Below are 21,015 nucleotides of genomic sequence, written 5' to 3'. Positions count from 1 at the left end.
ATGCCCCTCACCCCTGAATCCGTCCCAGTCTTTGAAGAAGGCTCCACGTCGGGGGTGCTCTTGGTGACAGCCCCCTCACCTGTCTGTTTTTCAACCACGGTAAACTGTGGTTTTGAAAATGGGCACAGTGGTCATTTTTATGTTCTGTGCATCTTTTCATGGTTCCCGTTGACATGCGTGTGTGTGTGTGTGTGTGTGTGTGTGTGTGTGTGTGTGTGTGTGCGCGCCCGCGTGTGGAAGTCAGAGGTCACTGTTGGGTATCTTTGTCAATCACTGTATTTGTTGAGACAGGGTCCCTTCTCTGCCTAAGCCTGGAGATTACAATCCAGTCAGGCTGGATGGATCTGCCTATATCCTCATGATAGATGATCCCTCAACACTAAGATTACAGATGCTTGTCAGCATAATTAGCTTTTACATGGGAGCTGGGGATTCGAACTTAGGCCCTTGACATCTACCTTGACATTCCGAGAAAGTACCCCACCCTTCTGTGTCCTTTTCAGACTGCCCACTTCTCCCCTTTATGAAAGTGAGCAGGCCAGAGGGGAGGGTGAGAGAGCGGGAGGGCATGGGGAGAACTGGGGCTCACTTTGTATTTCTGGGGATTCATGGTCACCTGCAGTACTCAGGGGAGAACTGCTTTATCCATGCAAGCATGACCCCAAAGCTCAGGTGTGAGCACTGGATTCCTGGGGGGGATGACCAGGCAGGACCCCAGCCTCCTCCTGAGAGTAGCGTCCCATGCACACACAACACGAGCTGACTCCCTGTATGTGGGCTACCTGGCAGCTGCTGGAGTAGTGGTGGATGATCTTAGAGGTGATGGGACTGTCCACGTGGGTGAGGAGCATTTGGGGGTGGCAGTAAGAGGACACACAGCTGTACATCACCATTAGGGCACTCTTCACTGTCTCTCGCCTCCAGGGGTGGTCTTTCTGCAGTACAGTGAAAGCTGGATGTGAATGCAGGGATGGGGAGAAACCTCAGTGGGGGTGGGGAGGGAATGCTTTGTCTAAACAATTGTGAGGATCCGGAGAGGGTTAGATTCTCAGTGTGACAGGACAATTGTATTCTAGCCTCGGAAGACAGAGGTGGGGTGAGGAAGCTGGGGGGCATGGACAGAGAATTCCCCAGCCAACAAACTGGCTGGTCTGATCAACCAGATCAGATCAGCAAGTGCTGAGTTTGACTGAGAGATCCTGTCTCAGTGAATAAGCAGAAGAGTGAATGAGGATGGTTCCTGACATCAAACATGAATACATACAGGTGTACCTGCAAGCATGTCACCCACACAGATGCCCACACACATGCAAGCACATATTTGTACATATCCACACCACACACATACATGAAAAAAATGGGGGAAAATTAAAGAGAGGGGAGCAGGCAGTGTCCACTAGGAGGGAGCAAGCACTGGGCTGGCTGTGATTGAAGAAGCCGTTAAGTATAAGGCCTTCAGTGGGCTGTTCTTTGGGTGTTAAAGCACCCGCTCATTCCCTGAGCACTTATACATTAGCAATTTTATTGGGCACCAATTACATACCAGATACTGGGCAGGAAGAAGTGAACCAGACAAAGGATCTACCCACCCTGGGAAGCTTCCGTCCAGTGGCACATGCTGGGGAAGCTCTCATGGACATCTCTAAACAGAGACGAGCTGCCTGGGACTTACAGCTGAGGCAGCTGAGCAGGAACCGTGTCGCCCTGGGGGCTGGCTAAGCACTAGATAACACTGTGGAGAACAGCTTGCTAAAATCGCCATTGTGTCAATGGGATGAGTTCATTAGGTTCTTGTGGTAAGGGCTCCTTCTGATCTCCATTTTGCCATAAAGAAGGGATAACAGGAGGGTGGGCAATTTAACTCCCAAGCTGGCAGCTGTGGGACTCAACCTTGTTTCTTTGGCTGCCTTGAGCAAATGAACTGGACCAGTCAAGCAACGGGCTGCCCCTCACACCAGGACTGAGCATTGCGGGTGTTCTGCAGATGTCTTGGGGAAGCTGCCTGGTCATCCCAGTTGTCTCGGCCACCACAGTTTTAGCCCCAGCCGCAAATGACTCAAGCAGCTTACTCCTCCAGATGTACCCAGCAAGACCTTTCTTTGTTTTCCAGGAGCACCGCCTTCAAGGTCTGACACCAAGCCTTTGCGGTGAGGAGCCTTACCCTCCAGGCACCGATCTGCCAGGACTGCTCCGACTCCTGGATCCTCTCCTCAAAGTCATGAAGCACGTTCAGCACTGTCTTTACCTGGCCCCTGGCACACAGTCCAAAGCACAGGATGACGCCCTTCAGCGGAGCCCGGCCAAGGTGAGAGCAAGGGATACAGAGCGATATGTAAGTACACACATGCAAGAACGTAAACTCAAGCCCCCCACCTCCAGAACATGGAAGGTTGTAAATAAGAGGAGTTGAGGGTACTCTCACCTCCCGGTCAAAGTCGTTGCTATAGTCTGTCTTGTACAGCAGCTCCAGTAATAGCACCTCCACCCTGTCGGCCTCCAGACCCATGCCTAAGGTGAAACCCAGGGCCCTGTACAGAAAACCCTGGAGGGGTGGGAGGGAGGGAGGGAGGGAGAGAGAATCTCAGGCCTTTCTACTCCCATACTTTAGGTGATGCTATTGGGGCCCCTTGATACATAGTTCTGATTTTTTTTACAGGTATTTATATGCATTTTCTATATCCTGCAAAATAAATATTCAGTTTGTTCTGTGACATCAGACTGCACAAGGACAGGCATATTATACATTTTAACAGTGAAGGCCAAATCCTTTCCTATACAAGTTCCATCAGATATGTTCCCACCCACAAACCTGGGAGCATCATTTTTTTCCCCAGCTACTTCCTGGCATAGGATAACCCCGGAAAGAGATGGAATATCCTTGTTTTATGTGTCAGTGACGGGGTGGTGGCCTAGGGCTGTGGTGGTGATGCAGGATCTGGAGACACACTGCCATCTTAACTCTATCCATCAACCTGGGATGCTTTCCTATTACCGAGAGCCTCTCGGATTCCTTTCAATTATTTTTATAATTTTACAAAGAAAGAACACGAGAAAATATTTTACAAAAAAAAAACCAAAAAACAAAACGGACATGTGACCATGTCTTCCAGAATGAGGAAGACAAACAAAAGAGATTTTTTTAAAAAAGCCTGAAAATCACTGGATTAGATTACTTCCTCTCTTTAAGCAGTCATGGGGCCACCTGATCTGATGTGAAAAAGTCCTGAGCCTATCCAGTCCCCAGAGGCTCCTCCCATCCCCGGAGGCCCCATCCATCCCCAGAAGTGCCTCCCTGCCTGAACTACGAGGTCCCTGTGAGGACAAACCTTTTCCAAGGAGGGGCTGTCGAAGGTCTCGATCTGGTTGTTCAGCTCTTTGCTGAGCCGCAGGCTCCAGCTGGTCCCACGGGTCTTCTTGAGGGAGTTTCTCAGAAACTGGGAAGTCAAAGACAGTGGTGGGTAGAGGCATTCGAACCCATCCTTGCTCTTAGCTGGGTTTCAGGGAATATTGTGTGACCCTGAATATGGGCTTGTTCTTTCTGGGCCACCTTCTCTAGATCGCCATTCAGTTGATGGATGGCCAACCCAGCTCTAACATTATGTGTGTCTGGAGCATGGCTGTGGCTTTAGAGACTGCCGGGAGTTCAGGTCTGTCCCCGCTGCTTTTCCAGGCACTTGGCTCATTCAGTTCTCCCTTACTGATACACACGGACATAGGTGCCATCCTTGTTAAGTCTGCTCCGACAGAGGGAAACATGTCCTTCACAAGACCCGAATCTTATCCACATCAAATGTCCTTACAAGTTCCTTCTCTTCTCCCTTACTCTGGCCTCAGAGCCAGTTCACCCCTTTACCTGAATCAGCATATCCTCCCAGGTCTTCTGGTTCCAGGTAAACTCAGTGTGCTCTACAGGAGAATATTCGTGTTCTCATGGGCTGCCTTCTCCTGCTCCCCCTGCCCCTGGGTAAACCTCCTTGCCCCAGCATCAGAGGCCCTCCGTGAATGAGCTCGCCACATTCAGTATTTCCCTCCCCACATCCTCCAAGGTATGCATTCAGTTCTTAAGACCAAAGGAGGTCTGTTCAGGTCCACCAGACCCCCAGGTCCCTGTGATCCAAGGCACATGACTAGTGAGTGCCCCAGCATGCACACAGGGGTGGCCACTTCACCTTCCAGGTACTGGACCAACAGAGGGATCTCCTGCTCCCACATGTCTGCCATGGAAGGAGCAATGCTCTGGCTTAGGGTCCGCAGGAGGTTGAGCATGGCAATCCCACGGCCTTCTCCTTTGTAGGGTGATGACATCAGCACCTGGAGGACCCCAGGGAGTCAGTGAGCAGGTACCAGGCTTCTGCTCCCTATCTGGGAGTCCACCATCTTCATTATAAAGAGGAAACTGAGCAGGGTATATGATTTTCAAACAAAGCCCAAGGTTTTTTCAGCATAGAAAGGCCTGTAGGGGACACTGCAGGCAGGAGGGGGATGAGAGGCCAGACCTAGGTTCCTTCCTGACGCTGAGACTCAGTGGAGAACTGGTCAGTACCCACAGGACTGAGCCTACCTGGGGCTATGATTGGTGTTCTGGTGGTGTTTTATGGCACAGGAATCTGAGAGCTGATCCTGGCCAGGTCCCCAGACATCTGAGCACACTGTCCCTGACATATCTTCCCAAGAAGGACAACACAGACCTCCAGACACTATTCTGCCCAATATCCAGCTTCCTCCCTGCATCCCAGGTCCCTCCTCCCTCTGGAGCATGGAGAATGAGGAGTTCAGGGAAGAGGTGTCACTGCAAATGGATGCCCCAGGCCACAGTATGTCAGCCACTCACCAGGAGACGGGCCAGCAGCTTCTGGGGTGCAGGCAGGTCCACTGAGGAAGGAAGAGGAACCCAAGATAAGGATGCCTGGCCCATTTCAAGATGTGTCCTATAACCCCCAAGGGAGACACTTTGAAGATCATTTTCCAGAATTATTACTATTACCCCAGATAAAGAATCCGTCTACCAAAGAGAGTTTCTCGTGAAGAACCTCACTGGCTCCTTCCAAAAAGAATTTTGCTCGTGAGCCAGGCTCACAGGTGATGTGTTTTAGGTTTTCGATGTTTATTTTTGAATGGATCTGCCAGGGCAGTGTCTCCTATTATAAACTTTGGCCTCTCTTCAACTAGGAGTGATTTAATTCCCTACCTTGGCTCTCTCCTGTCCAGTCGCTATAGGCCTTGGGAACCAGTAAGCCCCGAAAAGCAATGGCACTCAGGTGGACAGGCAAGGGAGGGGGCAGGGCTGCCGAAAAGCTGCAGGTGTGGAGACCCAGGAGTGGACTCAACATTCAGGGTTGAAAGGTCACAGAGAAATAGCTTGAACTCAGACAGCAGGCCCTGCCATGTGTCATCCTTGGATAGGAACAGTCCTCCTGAGTTGCCCTACCCCCTGTCATGCCTGTCCTTGGGAAGCCCCAGGGGCCATGAGAGTATCCCCTTGGGACCAGACATAGTAGGGTAGGAGAACAGTGACATGATGCAGATGGACATGGTCACTTGAGAGCCTGTGTTGACTGTGCCTGCCCTGCGTGGACCAAAGTGGTCAGCTGGCAGAGAATTGGACAGAAGAATACTACATTTCTTCTAGATGGCTTAGGGAAGCTGGGCAGGGCAAAGACCCAGAAAGGCCACAGCTATAGCTAGGGTCAGGAGCCCCCTCCCTGCCCTGCCCATAATGAGTGCGGGGGAGGCAGGGGCATGATGAATGGGCCACCAGGAGGAAGTCTACAGGCTTTTAACCCCTCTCTAGACGTGGCAGGGAGGATTCTAGACGTTTCCTGGAGAAGGGGAAATTTGGTTGATCAGGACTCCGTGACAAGGGTGACCGGGAGCCGTTTCACCTGCCCGTTCCCACCAGTTGACCCAGGGATGCCACCTACCGTGCTTGCTCTTTCCGGCTATTCCAGCCTCCGTGTCTTTGCCATGAATTTGGTTCTCGGCCAGGTTCGTGAGGCTGATGCAGATGGGGGTCAGTGCCTCGGTGTAGTCTGTCTCCATGATGTAGCACAGGAGTCTCACCCAGAACTCCTGGGGCAGGAATGGTGAGAGGAGGGCCCAGGACCAGTTAGAGGTGTCCTATGCTGTCCCCCACCCCCATCCAGTATTTGCCAGGCTCCACCCACAGTGTGGACTCTACCAGGCATCCCCAAAGCCATCCCAAATACTCACCCAACCTTCCTGCCCACCCTGGATTTTTTTCATCCGGATGGCATCCATGCAGCCCTGCTAGCCTCATATCCACTCTATATCCTGTACATCCTCTAACCAAGGCCTTCCTCTGGGTACCAGGGGCCTCTGAGTTACAAACTAGTCCAGTAATCCAGGGGTGCCTGACAGTTGTGATACTCAAGTTGTATTTGTCAACTTGGCCGAGCTCCCTCTTATTAAACCAAATGCTGGTCCAGCATTGCTGTGCACACATTACATAGCTGTGATGAAGCTCACAATCCATAAAGAAGATTGCCCTTGAGTCCAGGCAGCCAAGAGGACCAAAGAGCACAATACCTCAGAAGAAGAAATGTTGCCACAAAAACGACATTTTTCTCTGCAGCCCTACAACTCAGGCTTGTGCCCTGCAGCCTCTAACCCTCATCTCCAGTTCCCACCAGATAGGAGGCATCCAGCCTACAGCTTCATGGCCAGCCACTCGTTCCTTTCTTGATGATGTTATGATCCCCCCCCCCGACTCATTCCTGTTTCATCTCTTCCAATTAAAATCAGATACACTGATTTATCCTATAACCTGGGGCCCCTGAGGTCATATAGAGTCCTCCTAGCTCAATTTACTGAACTGTAGAATGCCCTCCCCAAGAGAAACTTTCATGCCCATGCTTCGGGCAATAAGGTGACTGCAACTTATTGAGACACACTGCGGGGGTTCAAAGGTGGAGAACGCCTAGGTTCCTCTGCCAGCCTTCAGAATGCAGCCAGGAGCCATCATCAGGGCAATGGCCCCGTTGGGTGGGGAGTGACTCACATTGGTCATGCCGCTGATAGAAGACGTTATGATCTTCACAGTATCCATGGTTACTTTGTGAACCATCTTCTCTTCCAAATCCCTCTGATAAAAGCATTCCCGGCGATTTGTCTGGAAGACAGAACCAGGATGGTCCTGCAGGCCGGGGCTTGCCAAGATCTCGAGTGGTCTCCCTCCTCCCCAGGGGGCTCCCTGCCCAGACGCTGGGTCCTAGGATGCTAAGGAAGGACTAGGGCTGGGCCTGAGCCTAGGCCTCATGCCTGGGAGACTGCACAAGTCTGGTCCATACTTGGAGGGTAACGGTAAACCTATACAGGTCCAAACAGGTTCTCAGCGCCCTGTTCTTTGCTTAGCTCTTAGTAATCCATTTCTAAAGTGGAGCTGTCCCATGGGATTGGTGCTGGGGCCACTCACCAGCTTGTAGGTAGATAAGGTGAGCTGGACAGACACGTATTTCAGACCCCAGCCTTTGATCTTTTCCTGGAAGCCTGACAGAACCAGCTGGCCAATGATTCGTAGAATTGCCATCCGTACCTGTGGGGACAGGGTAGGGACAGCTTGGGGGGATGGGCCAGGCTTCAGCATGGATATTTGCATCTAATGATCTTGTGACTTGAGACACCTGGGAACTGCAGGTGCTCTCGGTTCCAGGGGATTTCAGGGGGGTACCTGGTTACTCCCCACTCTGCCCATTGCTGCTTGCTGCATGGTGGAACATCATTCTGCAGTGTTGTCACATGAGTGTCTCAGTTGGGTCCTCCATACACATCTTCATTCCATTCTAACATTGGTTACACGGTCCTAACAGCCTTGGTGCAGTAGCCTATATTACTTTTTCTCCTTCTGGTCCCACTCAGGTATACAGTAAAACGTAGGGGTGGGGCACAAAACTAGTCATGTTTCTTATGTCTTTGTGGTTCTATCTAAACGCCCTGCTCCATGTTCGCCAGAGCTTCTCCCACCATCCCTTCCCTGACACTGCTTTCCCAGCATTCCAAGCTAGCTGCAGCACAGGCCTGTGGTATTCAGCTAGCTGAGGGTGTGCCCAGGAGCATGCTTCCCCAGTCACTTTTCTCACAAGCAGTAAGATCACTAGACAGACCCTGTGTGGACAGCAGCCTTCCTTCCCTGCAAGGTAGAATCGGGGCACACTGCTTTGAAAGTCCCTGGTCTCAGTGACAGTGCTGCAGCTTTCACTGGCTCGACTTTGCTTGACTGAGGTCCACTATTCCATCCTCCACCCCTTATCCCTTAGCTACCCCGGCAGGGTCCCCTTCCTGTTACCTTGGACCGAGTGTCAGAGAGAGTGTTCTTGACAACCCGGATGGCCAGGTAGATGGTCTTGATATTCATTTTGGGGTCTGAAAGAGACAGACCAACCTGGGGAACTGTGGCTCAAGAAGACACGGGGAGGGGGGGCTTGTCCCTGACATATCCCATTCAGTTCCCTTCCACAGATCACAGGCTCAGGATGACTTCCTTAGGACCCTCGCTGGTAGGCTCCCCCTGAGCACAGCCCTCTCTTCCCAGAACTGCATTCACACACACACACACACACACACACACACACACACACACACACACGTGGAGGTCAGAGGTCCACACTCTGCATCTTTTTTTTTTTTTTATCATTCTCCTCCTCCTTATTATTTTTTTTTTTCAAAACAGGAGCTCTCACTGAACTTCGAGTTCAGTTCAGCTAAGCAGGCTGACCAATGAGTTCCAAGCATCCACTAGCTTCTGACCCCCATCCCCAGTGTGGGTTACAGACACACTGACACACACCCAGCTTTCTACATGGGTGCTCAGGGTCTGAGCACAATTGGTCATGCTTAGACGACAAGCACTTTACCCACTGAGCCATCCCCTCAGCCTCCACATAGGCCAGTCTAATGTTTTGTGTTAGCGCAGTGTTTTAATGAATATTATGATCTGATTGTCTTTGGGTAATTATTGACCAGAGGATTGAAAAAGGGATGGTTAGACCCAAGGTTTGGTTATTATCCAACTAAGCACCCAGAATTGTTCAGTAATCTGAGCCCATCAGTGACAGGTGAGGAGCCAGATTCTTGTGGCTCCTGGCTAAGAACAAGGAAGGAACTGCTCACAGACTGGATCCAGCTAAATCCAAACAATTTGTGTAATAATGGTTTCTTTGGTTACTTATTTTTATTTTTATGTGTATGAGTGGTTTGCATGGATGAATGTCTACATACACACCTGGCATGTACCTGGTACCTACAAAAGTTAAGAGAAGGTTTTGAGGGCAAATGTTAAGTTTGTGGACCTAGGGTTGTGTCTGCAAGGTTACGGCCAGCCTTACAACCAGCCTCCCGACAGTTGGAGGTCAGCAGCAGGATTCAGGCTAACGGTGAAAGGCAAACCCGGAAGGCAGAGGTATGGAGGGGCCTTGGTACTGCTTAAATTCAAGGCTGATAAATATGAAGCAATCAGGAGACTTGGCCACCCAACAGTGACTACTAGAATAGGACGGAAGCCAGGTAGGAAGTTCACTGTCTTCCCCCCCCTCCCCCCGTGGTGCCTGTCCACTGCAGCTGGCTCACCATCTGCGCTCACCACTGCCCTGATCAGGGCCAGGGTCCCCACACGGATAGCCTCTTTGCTCAGCTCCACCTGGCTGAAGAAGAACTTCATCAGCTCCTTGGGGTAGGAGCGGGCTGCAGGGCAGAAGGAGCAGCACATCAGTCAAGGCTGGCGGGCTCTGCCTCCATGCCTGCACTGGGCAAGGGGGCCGGGCCTCCCCCAGGTCCCTGCAGACCTCACCCAGGGCTATGAAGCAGTGCACGATCTCCATCAGGTTCTGACTGCTGAACTGCTGCTGGGCTGGGGCCTTGGAGCACACCTAGGGAGTAGTTCACAGGGAGAGGGAGGGGGCTCACAGGCCACGTGGGCAGTCCAGCCCCATGCCTGCATGCCAGCGGGATGCAGTGGGGGGGGGGAACCATGCCCCGAGGCAGTTTCCTGCTGATTGCCCTGGGGATGCCCTCACTTGGCCTCACCTGGACGTGCAGCTCTGTGAAAATGGGGTGTAGCAGCATCGGGGGGATAGGGGTGTTGGTGGTAACTGATGCTTCTAGAATCTGCCTCAAGACCTGCAGAAGGGATGGGCAGAAGGCTTCGGGTGAGGTGACTGCTCTGTGCCTGGTTTCTTGCTACTCAGCAGGCCATTGCATGATGGTACAGGTTCCCCGGCCACCCCAACCCCACACCAGCTGGCTGGGTGTAGAGGCTCGGTTTTCTACAAGAGGGACTTGATCCAGCCATGTATTATTTCCACCATCCCTGGATGACTCATGTGCCCAATAAACTTGGTGAGTGTGCTGGGGGCCACTGAGGTCATTTCTTGCTCACCAGAATAAGGGATGAATCCAAATCTAATCTTCATCCACAACAATATATGCAGGCGGCTCCCTAGTCCCTCCCTGTTCGTTTCTGCTCCTTATTTTTACAACGAAGGCCAATGCCTGGTACATTTGCTTCATTTCAGGGTGCATCAGAACCTGAAACATCTCCACCTCACACATTAGAGGGTGTGGAGGCCCCCAAACCTATTCCACCCAGAGCTCTAGACTATATCCTTTTACTTAGACATAAAAATCTCTTTGGGTATAACTGCTCAAGAGTCCAAACACCCTAAGGTTCTTAGTTACAGTAACCTAAGCAAAACCATAGCTTCCCTGCGACCTCCTGGACCCTTTGAGATCCTTCTACCTGGAATGTCAGCTTATTTCCATAGTTCCAGGGTCATGTAGGGTACAGATGTGGGGCCTGCTGGCACCTGTAGATTCTCAAGGATCAGGGTTTCTTGTGTCTGGCCCTCACCTGTGTGATGAAGAGGGCCTCCAGACCACCCTGGAACTCAGCCAGCAGCAGAGGGATATAGTCATACACCTGTTCCCTCAGGTCGTCATTAGGCAGGAGGAGGCTCAGCATGGGCCTGAGAGACTTGATGACTCCCAGCTTCACCTGTGTAGGAAGTGAAGTTTCCAGAGCCCCAGCAGGACCAGGGTCTTAGGGACTCATGCACTCTCCGGCATCATACAGATGGGAGCACTATAGATAGTGTCCAGGCTTCCCCCTAAAGCCCCCACCATGGTTAGTGCAGTGGGGCTTACTACCTGATGTGGGTTCTGCCTGTAAACCAAGTGACCTTGGGCAAGTGAAAACAAAACAAAACAAAACAAAACAACAACAACAACAACAAAAACCCGAAAAACTTCTGTGCCTCAGTTTCCTTGTTGGTAAAGTGGTCCTGCCTTACAGAGTTGGTATGAGCACAATGTTCACAATCAGGATATCCAGAGAGTATCTGGAGTGGGTCAAGTGCCTTCCAGTCTCAAGACCTCATCTGGAAGCTCTCTGTGGGCCTTTGCCCTTGATGTAAGCCTCCTTCACCTGCTCCATCCAGCCTTCACAGAGTCCTAGGGTCTCAGGGCTCTGGGAACAAGGCTGAATCCAGAAGCTTTGCAGCGTCTTCTGGGAAGTGTAACCCAGAGAATACCTCCGAGCACCGCAAGTCTCACCTCAAGGTCCTGGTGGCGCAGCCACACGGTCACGAAGTATCGATACATTGGGAAGAGCTTCACAGCAAACTGGTCCTCCGTCATCACGGGGTACAGGCTGTCCTCCAGGTGCCTCAGGTAAAACTGCACTGTCTCACAGAACGTCTCCATGGCTGCCGGCAAGCAGGACAGGCAGGAGGGGCCAGAGAGGCCAGGGTTGGAGTCACTCCTTCCTGGTATTCTTGGGGTTACTGGGTCTCCTCCTCTCTGCTCTGTTGGCTGTTTGCAGCCCCCTGATTCCATGGGAGCACTGAGCACACAGGTATGTCTAAGCCCCTCCTCTTGGGGATGGAGGATCAGAGTGGGACCACAATCTGGAGATTCCAGTAAGGATAGCAACAAATACAACCTCTTTTCCTTAGGCATCAGGGTTTAGCTGAGACAAGCCCAACAGAGAATATGTGCACTGCCCTTTCCTTCCTACAACTGTCTCTCACCTTTCTCTGAAAGTACAGAACAAGCTACACAGAATCACAGATATGACCATGGTCTTCTAACGTGTACCCGCATGCCGCCAAGGTGGCAGATCACAGGCTATACTGGTTAGCCTTTAAACATAAGCTAGAGTCCTCTGAGAAGAGGGAACCTCAATTGCTCAGACACCTCCATCAGACTGGCCTGTAGGCAAGTGTATGGGGGCATTTTCTTGATCAGCAATTGATGTGGGAAGACTCAGCCCACTGTGGATGATGTCACCCCTGGATGGGTGGTCCTTAGCTGTGTAAGAAAGCAGGCTGTGTAACTCACAAGGAACAAACTAGTGAGCAGCTTTCCTTGACCTCTGCTTTCGTTTCTGCTTCCATGTCCCTTTATGCTGGATGTCAAGTTGTTAGCTAGAGTAAACTCTTTGCTCCCCAAGTAGCGTGTTTGGAAGAGATCAAAGCAACAGAAACCCTAACTAGGGTGTGAGACTGAGCAAAGCAACCGCTGGGATGCAAACAAACCTCTCATTCAACAAACCCTTATCCCCCTCCTCACCCCTTTCCCCCTCTGGTTAAGGCTTGACCCACAGGCCCAAGTGAGACACGTACCACTACAGATCACCTGGCGCATCTTGGCTTCATTGGCCAGTCTCAACATCGTGAATATGGTAGCCAGGGTGATGCCCATGTACGGCATGAACTCAAACACTGCAGGACATCAAGAGGCCACAGAGAATCAGCGAAAGGGTTAGGACGGGAGAAGGTAGAGAGGGTGACCCTATCGCCCACCACCTTAATACTCAGCAGTCTACCAGGAAGCCTTTGCCATCAATAATATGGCGGGGAATAGGGTAAGAGGACACATGCTTTAAAAGGATGAACTGAAAAGAAGAGAAGGGGGAGGATGTGAGAGGGAGCAGCCCAAACTGGCCAGGAACTGGGGTTAGGATCTCAGATCTCCTACCATTGCCATTGGCCAGCTTGGCCAGGGTGACAATGACGAACTCGTCAGTGAGGTTGAGGGGCTTGAGATGATGCTGCAGTTCATACATGACCAAGCTGAAGTGGTTTCGGGACAGAGCCACCAGAGTCTCACTGGCCACCTCAGCGGTCTCGAAACCCTCCGTCTGTGGGGGATAAGAGAGACGCCGCTAGCCCTCTCCTGGCTTGATCAGGCTCAGCTGCAGTCCAGCTCCTGGGTCTGCAAAAGGAAGGCATGGTGGAATCCAGGACCCACTACCTCTGTGATATCCCGCATCTGCTTGGAGGCAATGGCCACCAGCCTTTGTATACAGTGCTCCTCCATCTCCCCTTCCTGCTGGATGATCTCCTGCATGATGTTGTAGATGTTCATCTTGCGCTGGGTAGAAATCTGGAAGCAAGCATGGCAGGTGGCAGTAGGGGTGGGGCTTTTCCCCAGCACCACCCACCACCTCCATTCCCCACCCATCTTGTCTCAGATCTCCTCCATCTGTAGCCCCTCCCAATTCTGTGCACTCACCTAACACTACCGGTCCCTAGTGCCCCCATCCCTAGAACTTGCAAGTCTTTTCTCTCGGCTCAGTTAACGGTCAGTGAGGAAGGTGTCATTTGGTCAACACACAAGGTCCTTCACACACTAAATAGTGTCAGGCTCGAGAGCACAAGAGGCAAGGACTCAGGCAGGAAACAGCTTCTGTGTGGGCAGCATTTAGTACCAAATAAGGTGTCCTGGTTTAGGATGGAGTTGGGCAGATGGCTTGTGTGCCCAGGGCCATATCTGGATAGTTACATTTGAGAATGATTCTTACTATGTACATGTGTGTGTGCATGCAGATGGAGATCAGAGGATAGCGTGAGGTGCTGTTCCTTAAATGCTGCTCACTTTGGGTTTTTTGGTTTTGCTTTTGTTTTTTTAATAGACAGTGTCTCTTACTGGCCTGGAGCTTGCCAGGTAGTCTGGGCTGGATCCCCCATCCAGACCCATGAATCCTCCTGTCTCTGCCTCCTGATTGCTGGGATTACGAAGTGCACACTACCATGCTTAGCGTTTTTTTTTTTTATTTTTTATTTACATTTCAAATCTGCTTGTGGACGTTGTACATCGTGGTGCGGAGCCTAGTGCGCACCACGATGTACAACGTCCACAAGCAGCTCTAGGTCTGGAATTACAAGTCTGAGCCACCACATTCAGCCATTTTTATGTGGGTTCTGAGGATTAAACTTGGGTCCTCGGGCTTGCAAGGCAAGCATGTTACTAACTGGGCTATTCAGCCATGGGTGATTTTATACGGAGCATCATGAGTCTAGGCTTTGAACTCTGAACACAGAGGAACAGTGAGACCATGATAACCTGCTTGTGGACGTTGTACATCGTGGTGCGGAGCCTAGTGCGCACCACGATGTACAACGTCCACAAGCAGCAGTGTCTCTGGTTTTATGTGGAGGTATTTGATCCACTTAGACTTGAGCTTTGTACAAGGAGATAAGAATGGATCGATTCTCATTCTTCTACATGATAGCCGCCAGTTGTGCCAGCACCATTTGTTGAAAATGCTATCTTTTTTCCACTGGATGGTTTTAGCTCCCTTGTCAAAGATCAAGTGACCATAGGTGTGTGGATTCATTTCTGGATCTTCATTTCTATTCCATTGATCTACTTGTCTGTCACTGTGCCAGTACCATGCAGTTTTTTATCATAATTGCTCTGTAGTACAGTTTAAGGTCAGGCATGGTGATTCCACCAGAGGTTCTTTTATTGTTGAGAATGGTTTTTGCTATCCTAGGTTTTTATTATTCCAGATGAATTTGCCAATCGCCCTTTCTAACTCTGTGAAGAATTGGGTTGGAATTTTGATGGGGATTGCATTGAATCTGTAGATTGCTTTTGGCAGGATGGACATTTTGACTATGTTAGTCCTGCCAATCCATGAGCATGGGAGATCTTTCCATCTTCTGAGATCTTCTTCAATTTCTTTCTTTAGGGGTTTGAAGTTCTTGTCGTACAGATCTTTCACTTCCTTAGTTAGAGTCACACCTAGGTATTTTATATTATTTGTGACTATTGTGAAGGGTGTTGTTTCCCTAATTTCTTTCTCATCCCGTCTGTCCTTTGTGTAGAGGAAGGCCACTGATTTGTTTGAGTTAATTTTATATCCAGCTACTGCACTGAAGCTGTTTATCAGGTTTAGGAGTTCTCTGGTGGACTTTTTAGGGTCACTTATGTATACCATCATATCATCTGCAAATAATGATAATTTGACTTCTTCCTTACCAATTTGTATCCCCTTGATCTCCTTTTGTTGTTGGATTGCTCTGGCTAGGACTTCAAGTACTATATTGAATAGGTAGGGAGAAAGTGGGCAGCCTTGCCTAGTCCCAGATTTTAGTGGGATTGCTTCGAGTTTCTCTCCATTTACTTTGATGTTGGCTACTGGTTTGCTGTAAATTGCTTTTATCATGTTTAGGTATGGGCCTTGAATTCCCAATCTTTCTAAGACTTTTATCATGAAGGGGTGTTGGATTTTGTCAAATGCTTTCTCACATGCTTAGCATTTTTATGTGGGTTCTGAGGATTAAACTTGGGTCCTCGGGCTTGCAAGGCAAGCATGTTACTAACTGGGCTATTCAGCCATGGGTGATTTTATACGGAGCATCATGAGTCTAGGCTTTGAACTCTGAACACAGAGGAACAGTGAGACCATGATAACTTCGTTAAGGTCTTCATGGCACTAGACCAAGTTCTCAGCCTTTATTGTTATCATTGCCCCTGAAGTCGCCTTTTCTGGTGTTTTCCTAAGTGTCCCTGCCACACGAACCTTAAAGCACAGTCAAAGGCCAGCAAATAATCATGTTTCCTTTTTTGTACTTTCTGATGCCTTGAGGTCTGCAGATGAGCAGTGCTGTAGAGCCTGCCCCTCCTGGTGGTAGCCAACTCCAAGAGATAATTCACCATTTGCTTATGTGAATGCTTTTTGAGGTAGAAAATAAAATCTATTATAGACTGAATTGGATTCCCTCAAAAATCTATATGTTAAAAAAATCAATATGTTTATGCAACCCCCCCTAAGTTGAATGGCATTTTGAGGGGGCTTTTGGGAGGTAACTTGGACTTAATAAGGTCAGAAGGGTAGGGCCCTGATCCAAAGGGACTGGTGTCTGTTTGGAGAAACTGGAGCTCCATGTGTCTGTCTCTCTAGAAATCAGTGGTTCCAAGCTTCCTAATGTTCTTAGGAACCCTTGAATACATTTCTTCATGTTGTGGTGACTCCCAACTATAAAATTATTTTGTTGTCACCACACCTGTAATTTTGCTACCATTATATAATTATTTGATATACAACCCTCAAAGGAGTCATGACCCACAGGTTGAGAATCACTGCCACAGGAGAAAAGCCATGAAGATGGTGTCAGGGCAGCTGTCAGTAGGCCAGGAGGAGCCTTAACAGAAACCCAGTCATTGAGCATCTTGACTTTGGCCTTTTAGGATGCAGAACCGAGAGGAAATACATTATCTGGAGTTTTAGCCACACAGTTTATGACAACGTGAGCAGACTACAATCCCAGTCAATCCTGAGACCAATCCCCACCAGCCAGGGGCCTCCCAATCCTACCACACCAGACAGAAAACTGCCTCCCAAACAGATCACCCTAACACCAACTAGTCCTGAGGAATATGAGTGCTGCTGGTGTCAGCCATCTCTGCATCTCGGCCCTTAACACTGTGTTCATGGTGACTGAAAAGGTGTGCTGAATGGTAGGTGAACTCCCAGGCATCTAAATATATCTGGTCAAAGAGGAGGTGTGGCTGCTTAGGGTGTCCCTACCTCTGGCATCTGCAGGCAGCGGATGAGAGCGTTCAATACCACACAGGGATCTGTGGTAGCCTTCTCTGTGATTATCACTGAAGCCAAGGTCTTCCGCATGTCTAGGCCTGGCCCTGTGGTGTCTGTCTTTGCTGATTCACTGTCCATGATGTTCAGGAGGTTGGTGACTTGGAAGAATGTACCTGAAACAAAGATGGTGTAGGTGTGGTGTTGGATGGCCCAAGAGGGACCAGTGGTGTGGTGATGTGGTTAACTTCCTTACCATCATCCTCTGGCTCTAGAAGTGCCAGATGCTCTGCTTCCTCCAACATGTCTTCATTCAACTCAGTGGCTTCTTTCATGTCTCCTCAAGCTCCTTCAAGATGGATGAGATTAATAAATACTCTGTGTGACAACGCTGGAGTTCACGAGCTTTCTAAAACTCTTCCTTCAGTGTGGGCAGAATCGGTGACTCCATTTGAACCATTAAATAAGGCAAAAGGAACAGGATGTCCCCTTAGATGCAATGCTTATAGGAATTCCCTCTCTTGAGTTGCTGTGCTGTTGGCAAAGGTGATGGGAATTGACTTCCAGGATCGCATTGTTCACATGGGGCTCTTCACAGACTAGAAAAAGACACTCTGCCATCATCGAGAGGAAAGACTGGTGATGCGTGCTGCCTATGGAGGGACCATGTGGCTTGAAACTGGGGTTCCCAGTCCTGTAACTACAGGAACTGAATTGTGCCAACCATCACATGCAGAGGAAAGGTTGTTGAGTGCCAAAGAGGAAAGTAACATTGCCCACAACTTGGCTGTATCCTCTAAGACCATGAGCAGTGGGCCCAGGCAAGCCACACCCAGACTCCTGCCCATGTGGAAACTGAGATAGTGTGTACATTTTTAATCTGCTAAGGTAGGTGTACTTTGTCACACAGCAATAAACCAATATGCTTGGTAAAGACAGTGTCCTCCATCTTCTCTGGATATTACAAATTTGAGACTATGGAATTCAACCATCTCACTAACTTCAAGGGCAGTTCAGCACCCAAAGTTTCTTAATAAAAGGCGAACCAGAACAGACGTCCCTCTCAGAGGATCAAAGTCCCCTAGATCCTTCCTCCTCCAGCCCCAGTTCCTCAACCCTCAACCCATAATAGCACTTCAGAGGATTCCCAGGACCTGAACACTGGCCTCCTCTTGAAGTCCTCGTCTGGGTAGAACACAAAATGTTGGCTGAGGAAGATCTCTGCTCTTTGTCTAATATCCACTTAAGAAAATATGAACAATGGGAGGATCCGATGTCCACCACAGACACTCAGCCTCCTCCATGGTAATCCTCATGAGGAACAGGACTCCTTGCAGGGCTGGAGGTTTCATTAGAACCATCACCGTTATCGCTCAGACCCTTGGAACGTTGAGATCCAACTGCCTCCCCAGGGCACTCTCAACCAGAGCTTTGGGTACATTGGGCTGAAGTCAAAGCTTCACGTCAAGTCTCCATTAAATATTTCTATACCCAGAGGTGTGTGCTAATGTATGGTGGCCTGCTTGGGAAAAGGAAATCACTAGTGGGGGTTACAGCTAAGGATCAAAGGGGTGGAGGTGGAGCCCAGGATAGAAAGGTGGAGAGTGAAGGGCATGGTATGGCTGTGAGGAGAGACCTCCTTCATCACTAGGGCTACTCAACAGCCAGGTGAGGAGGTGTGTTCTCACAACTGGACCAGAAGCCAGGTGAGGAGGTATATTCTCACTGGGAGAGTCTCAAAAGATAAGGAATTTCAAAGACAAAGAAGAATAAGTATTTTCTGTAAATCAAAAGTGAACCTCAAAAGACCTCCTGGTCACCTGTTGCTAAGAGATCTGGTCAAGATCAGCAGTTTGTACAACTAAAAGCATTGGTCTAGGGGACATCCTTCATGCATTTCAGGTTAACAGATTGACTCACAGTCATAGTGACCCAAGGTTTCTTTATTAAAATTACATTTTGAGTCTGCCCATCTTACCAAGTAAGAGTTTATACTGAGTGGGTGATGGATACAATGTTTTGTTTTGTTTTGTTTAGCTTTGCTTTGCTTTTGACAATTTGACATAAACTAAGGTTGTCTGGGAAATGGGAACCTTAGTTGAGAAAATGACTTCATAAGATTGGCCTGTAAGTCTGTGGGACATATTCTCTCTCTCTCTCTCTCTCTCTCTCTCTCTCTCTCTCTCTTTCTCCTCTCTCTCTCTCTCTCTCTCTCTCTCTCTCTCTCTCTCTCTCTCCCTCTCCCATCTTTAAAAATTATCTATTTACATGTATGGGTGTTTTGTCTGCAGGTTATATCTGTACAACATACAAGATTGGTACCCATGGAGCTCAGAAGAGGGCATTGGATCACCTGGAACAGAAATTAAAGATGGTTATGAGCCACCATGTGGGTATTGAGAATTAAACTCAAGTCCACTTCAAGAGCAGCCAGTGCTCTTAACATTCAAGCCATCTTTCCAGTGCTGGGATGATTTCTTCANTCACGACCATATTAGAACGCTAGTCCACTGTGTGCAGTGCCACTCCTGGAAAAGTGGTCCTGGGTTATATGAAAAAACAGATTGAAAAACCACGAGAGCAAGCCAGTGAGTAACACTCCACCATGGCCTCTGCTTCAGTTCCTGTTTCTGGGTTCCTGCCTTGGCTTAACTGACTGGGATTGGAATGTATCAGCCAAATAAACTCTTTTCTTCACAAGAGGCTTTTGTTCACGATGTTTATTANATTGGAAAGCAACCCAGGACAGAGTTCCGTCACCTCTACCTGCCTGCTTCTAACTCCTCACTCCATCCCATTTCTACTCCGTGAAATTTAAAGGGTTAATATGTGAGTTTCTGGGCTGGAGAGATGGCTCAGTGAGTAGCAATACTAGCTCTCTAAGAATAAGTACCCTAGTTTGAAGCATAGCACCCACGTAAAAAGCCAGTCATGACTCTGTGTGTTTTCCTAACTTCAGATTTGGGGGTGGAGATGGATGACTCTTGGGAGCTTGGTGGCTGACTGACACAGATCACCCCAGTCGGGAAGGGGGGGGTCCCTGGAATGAGGGTCCTCAAAGCTAGGTGGGTAAGGATTTGGCAGTGACAAACAGAAACAAACACAGAGGCAGTTTGAATCTGAGTGTATTCTGCAGCTCTCAAGCAGGGGATTTTGTACATTAAAAAAACCAAACATTACATCTCTTAGAAACTATATCCAGTGAAACAATCACCAGAGAAAATAAACACCAATCCTACCCTAAGTATGAATACAGTGAGCTAAAATAATGACTAGCCAGGCAAGACATGTTCATTGGTACAGTGATGGCATGAACATCACGGGAGCAATCAAGAATTTTCTTAATGAAATTAAAGCACACTCCGTAAGTCGAAATTTATACTTGGCATTAATTTCAGGATCAAGACTTCATGTGTAGACAGGTCATAGTTCCAAAAGAGAGCCTACTACTACTGTTGCTCTACTAGAAGGCCATTGAATTAAACTTGTTCCTACTGAGGCATTGCTCTACCCTTAGATTAGTGGATTTCTCAACCCTCATCAGAGGAGCTCCTTTTGGTAGTAGATGATGATTACCATAAAGACCCACAACTGACCAAGAGGCAGAGAATAAGAGACTTTAGACTGTTCAGCCTCCAAGATCATATCTGTATCCGACAACCTCCTTCCAAGACTCAGAGGTTTTGTGGAAGTAGGGGAACAGAAAGATTGTAGGAGTCAGAGGCAATGGATGATTGTAAGAAAAAAATGTTTCCTGGATACATTAGGGCAGTTTCTCATATGAATCCAAAGCAGTTAAGACAGCATGCACAAGACCTGTGCAAACTCAAGACAAGTAAAATCTGTTTCTAAGCGTTTCCAATGGTTCCAGGAGATCGAGGGTAATTTAAGTTCCCATGGCTACTCAGGTTTCACGTCTCTGCATCCAGCCAGCCTTCATTCCACATTTTTGGCAAAAGGCTCAAATGTCATCCATTGGATACTGGTTTTNTGATTATGCAAATTATAAGTTATGTGATCATGGAAGTTTCCAACAGATCTCAAAGTCTGAGAAAAGAGGCAGAGCTGTCTATCTAGATTGCCACACCCCATGGAGTGTTAAGCAGTAAAGCTGAGGGAGAAAAACCTAAGCTATAATAAAGACCCAAGGTTAGAAGCTATGCAATCAACCTGACAAGCTG

The 21,015-nt window shown here is 49.0% G+C and overlaps 1 protein-coding gene across 1 annotated transcript in view; it reads right to left on the bottom strand.

Moving 5' to 3' along the window:
• The window catches only part of Mroh2a (maestro heat like repeat family member 2A), a 32,857-nt gene extending 15,688 nt beyond the window's left edge, over window positions 1–17,169 (bottom strand). The window contains exons 1-21 of the mRNA XM_021198989.1: window positions 17,091–17,169; window positions 16,829–17,010; window positions 13,264–13,395; window positions 12,988–13,150; window positions 12,633–12,731; window positions 11,563–11,714; window positions 10,862–11,005; window positions 10,039–10,131; window positions 9,803–9,881; window positions 9,583–9,696; window positions 8,303–8,379; window positions 7,433–7,552; window positions 7,019–7,129; window positions 5,922–6,069; window positions 4,832–4,872; window positions 4,170–4,311; window positions 3,854–3,906; window positions 3,327–3,434; window positions 2,423–2,542; window positions 2,162–2,284; window positions 783–935 (exon numbers count right to left, since the gene is read on the bottom strand). Coding sequence (XP_021054648.1) covers window positions 783–935; window positions 2,162–2,284; window positions 2,423–2,542; window positions 3,327–3,434; window positions 3,854–3,906; window positions 4,170–4,311; window positions 4,832–4,872; window positions 5,922–6,069; window positions 7,019–7,129; window positions 7,433–7,552; window positions 8,303–8,379; window positions 9,583–9,696; window positions 9,803–9,881; window positions 10,039–10,131; window positions 10,862–11,005; window positions 11,563–11,714; window positions 12,633–12,731; window positions 12,988–13,150; window positions 13,264–13,395; window positions 16,829–17,010; window positions 17,091–17,169 — 2,433 coding nt within the window. The remainder of the gene's footprint in view (window positions 1–782; window positions 936–2,161; window positions 2,285–2,422; window positions 2,543–3,326; window positions 3,435–3,853; window positions 3,907–4,169; window positions 4,312–4,831; window positions 4,873–5,921; window positions 6,070–7,018; window positions 7,130–7,432; window positions 7,553–8,302; window positions 8,380–9,582; window positions 9,697–9,802; window positions 9,882–10,038; window positions 10,132–10,861; window positions 11,006–11,562; window positions 11,715–12,632; window positions 12,732–12,987; window positions 13,151–13,263; window positions 13,396–16,828; window positions 17,011–17,090) is intronic.
• Window positions 17,170–21,015: the final 3,846 nt, after the last annotated feature.

Source organism: Mus pahari, chromosome 5 (genome assembly GCF_900095145.1).
Source record: "Mus pahari chromosome 5, PAHARI_EIJ_v1.1, whole genome shotgun sequence".
NCBI classification, from domain to species: domain Eukaryota; kingdom Metazoa; phylum Chordata; class Mammalia; order Rodentia; family Muridae; genus Mus; species Mus pahari.
This window is presented reverse-complemented; position numbering and strand designations above follow the sequence as displayed.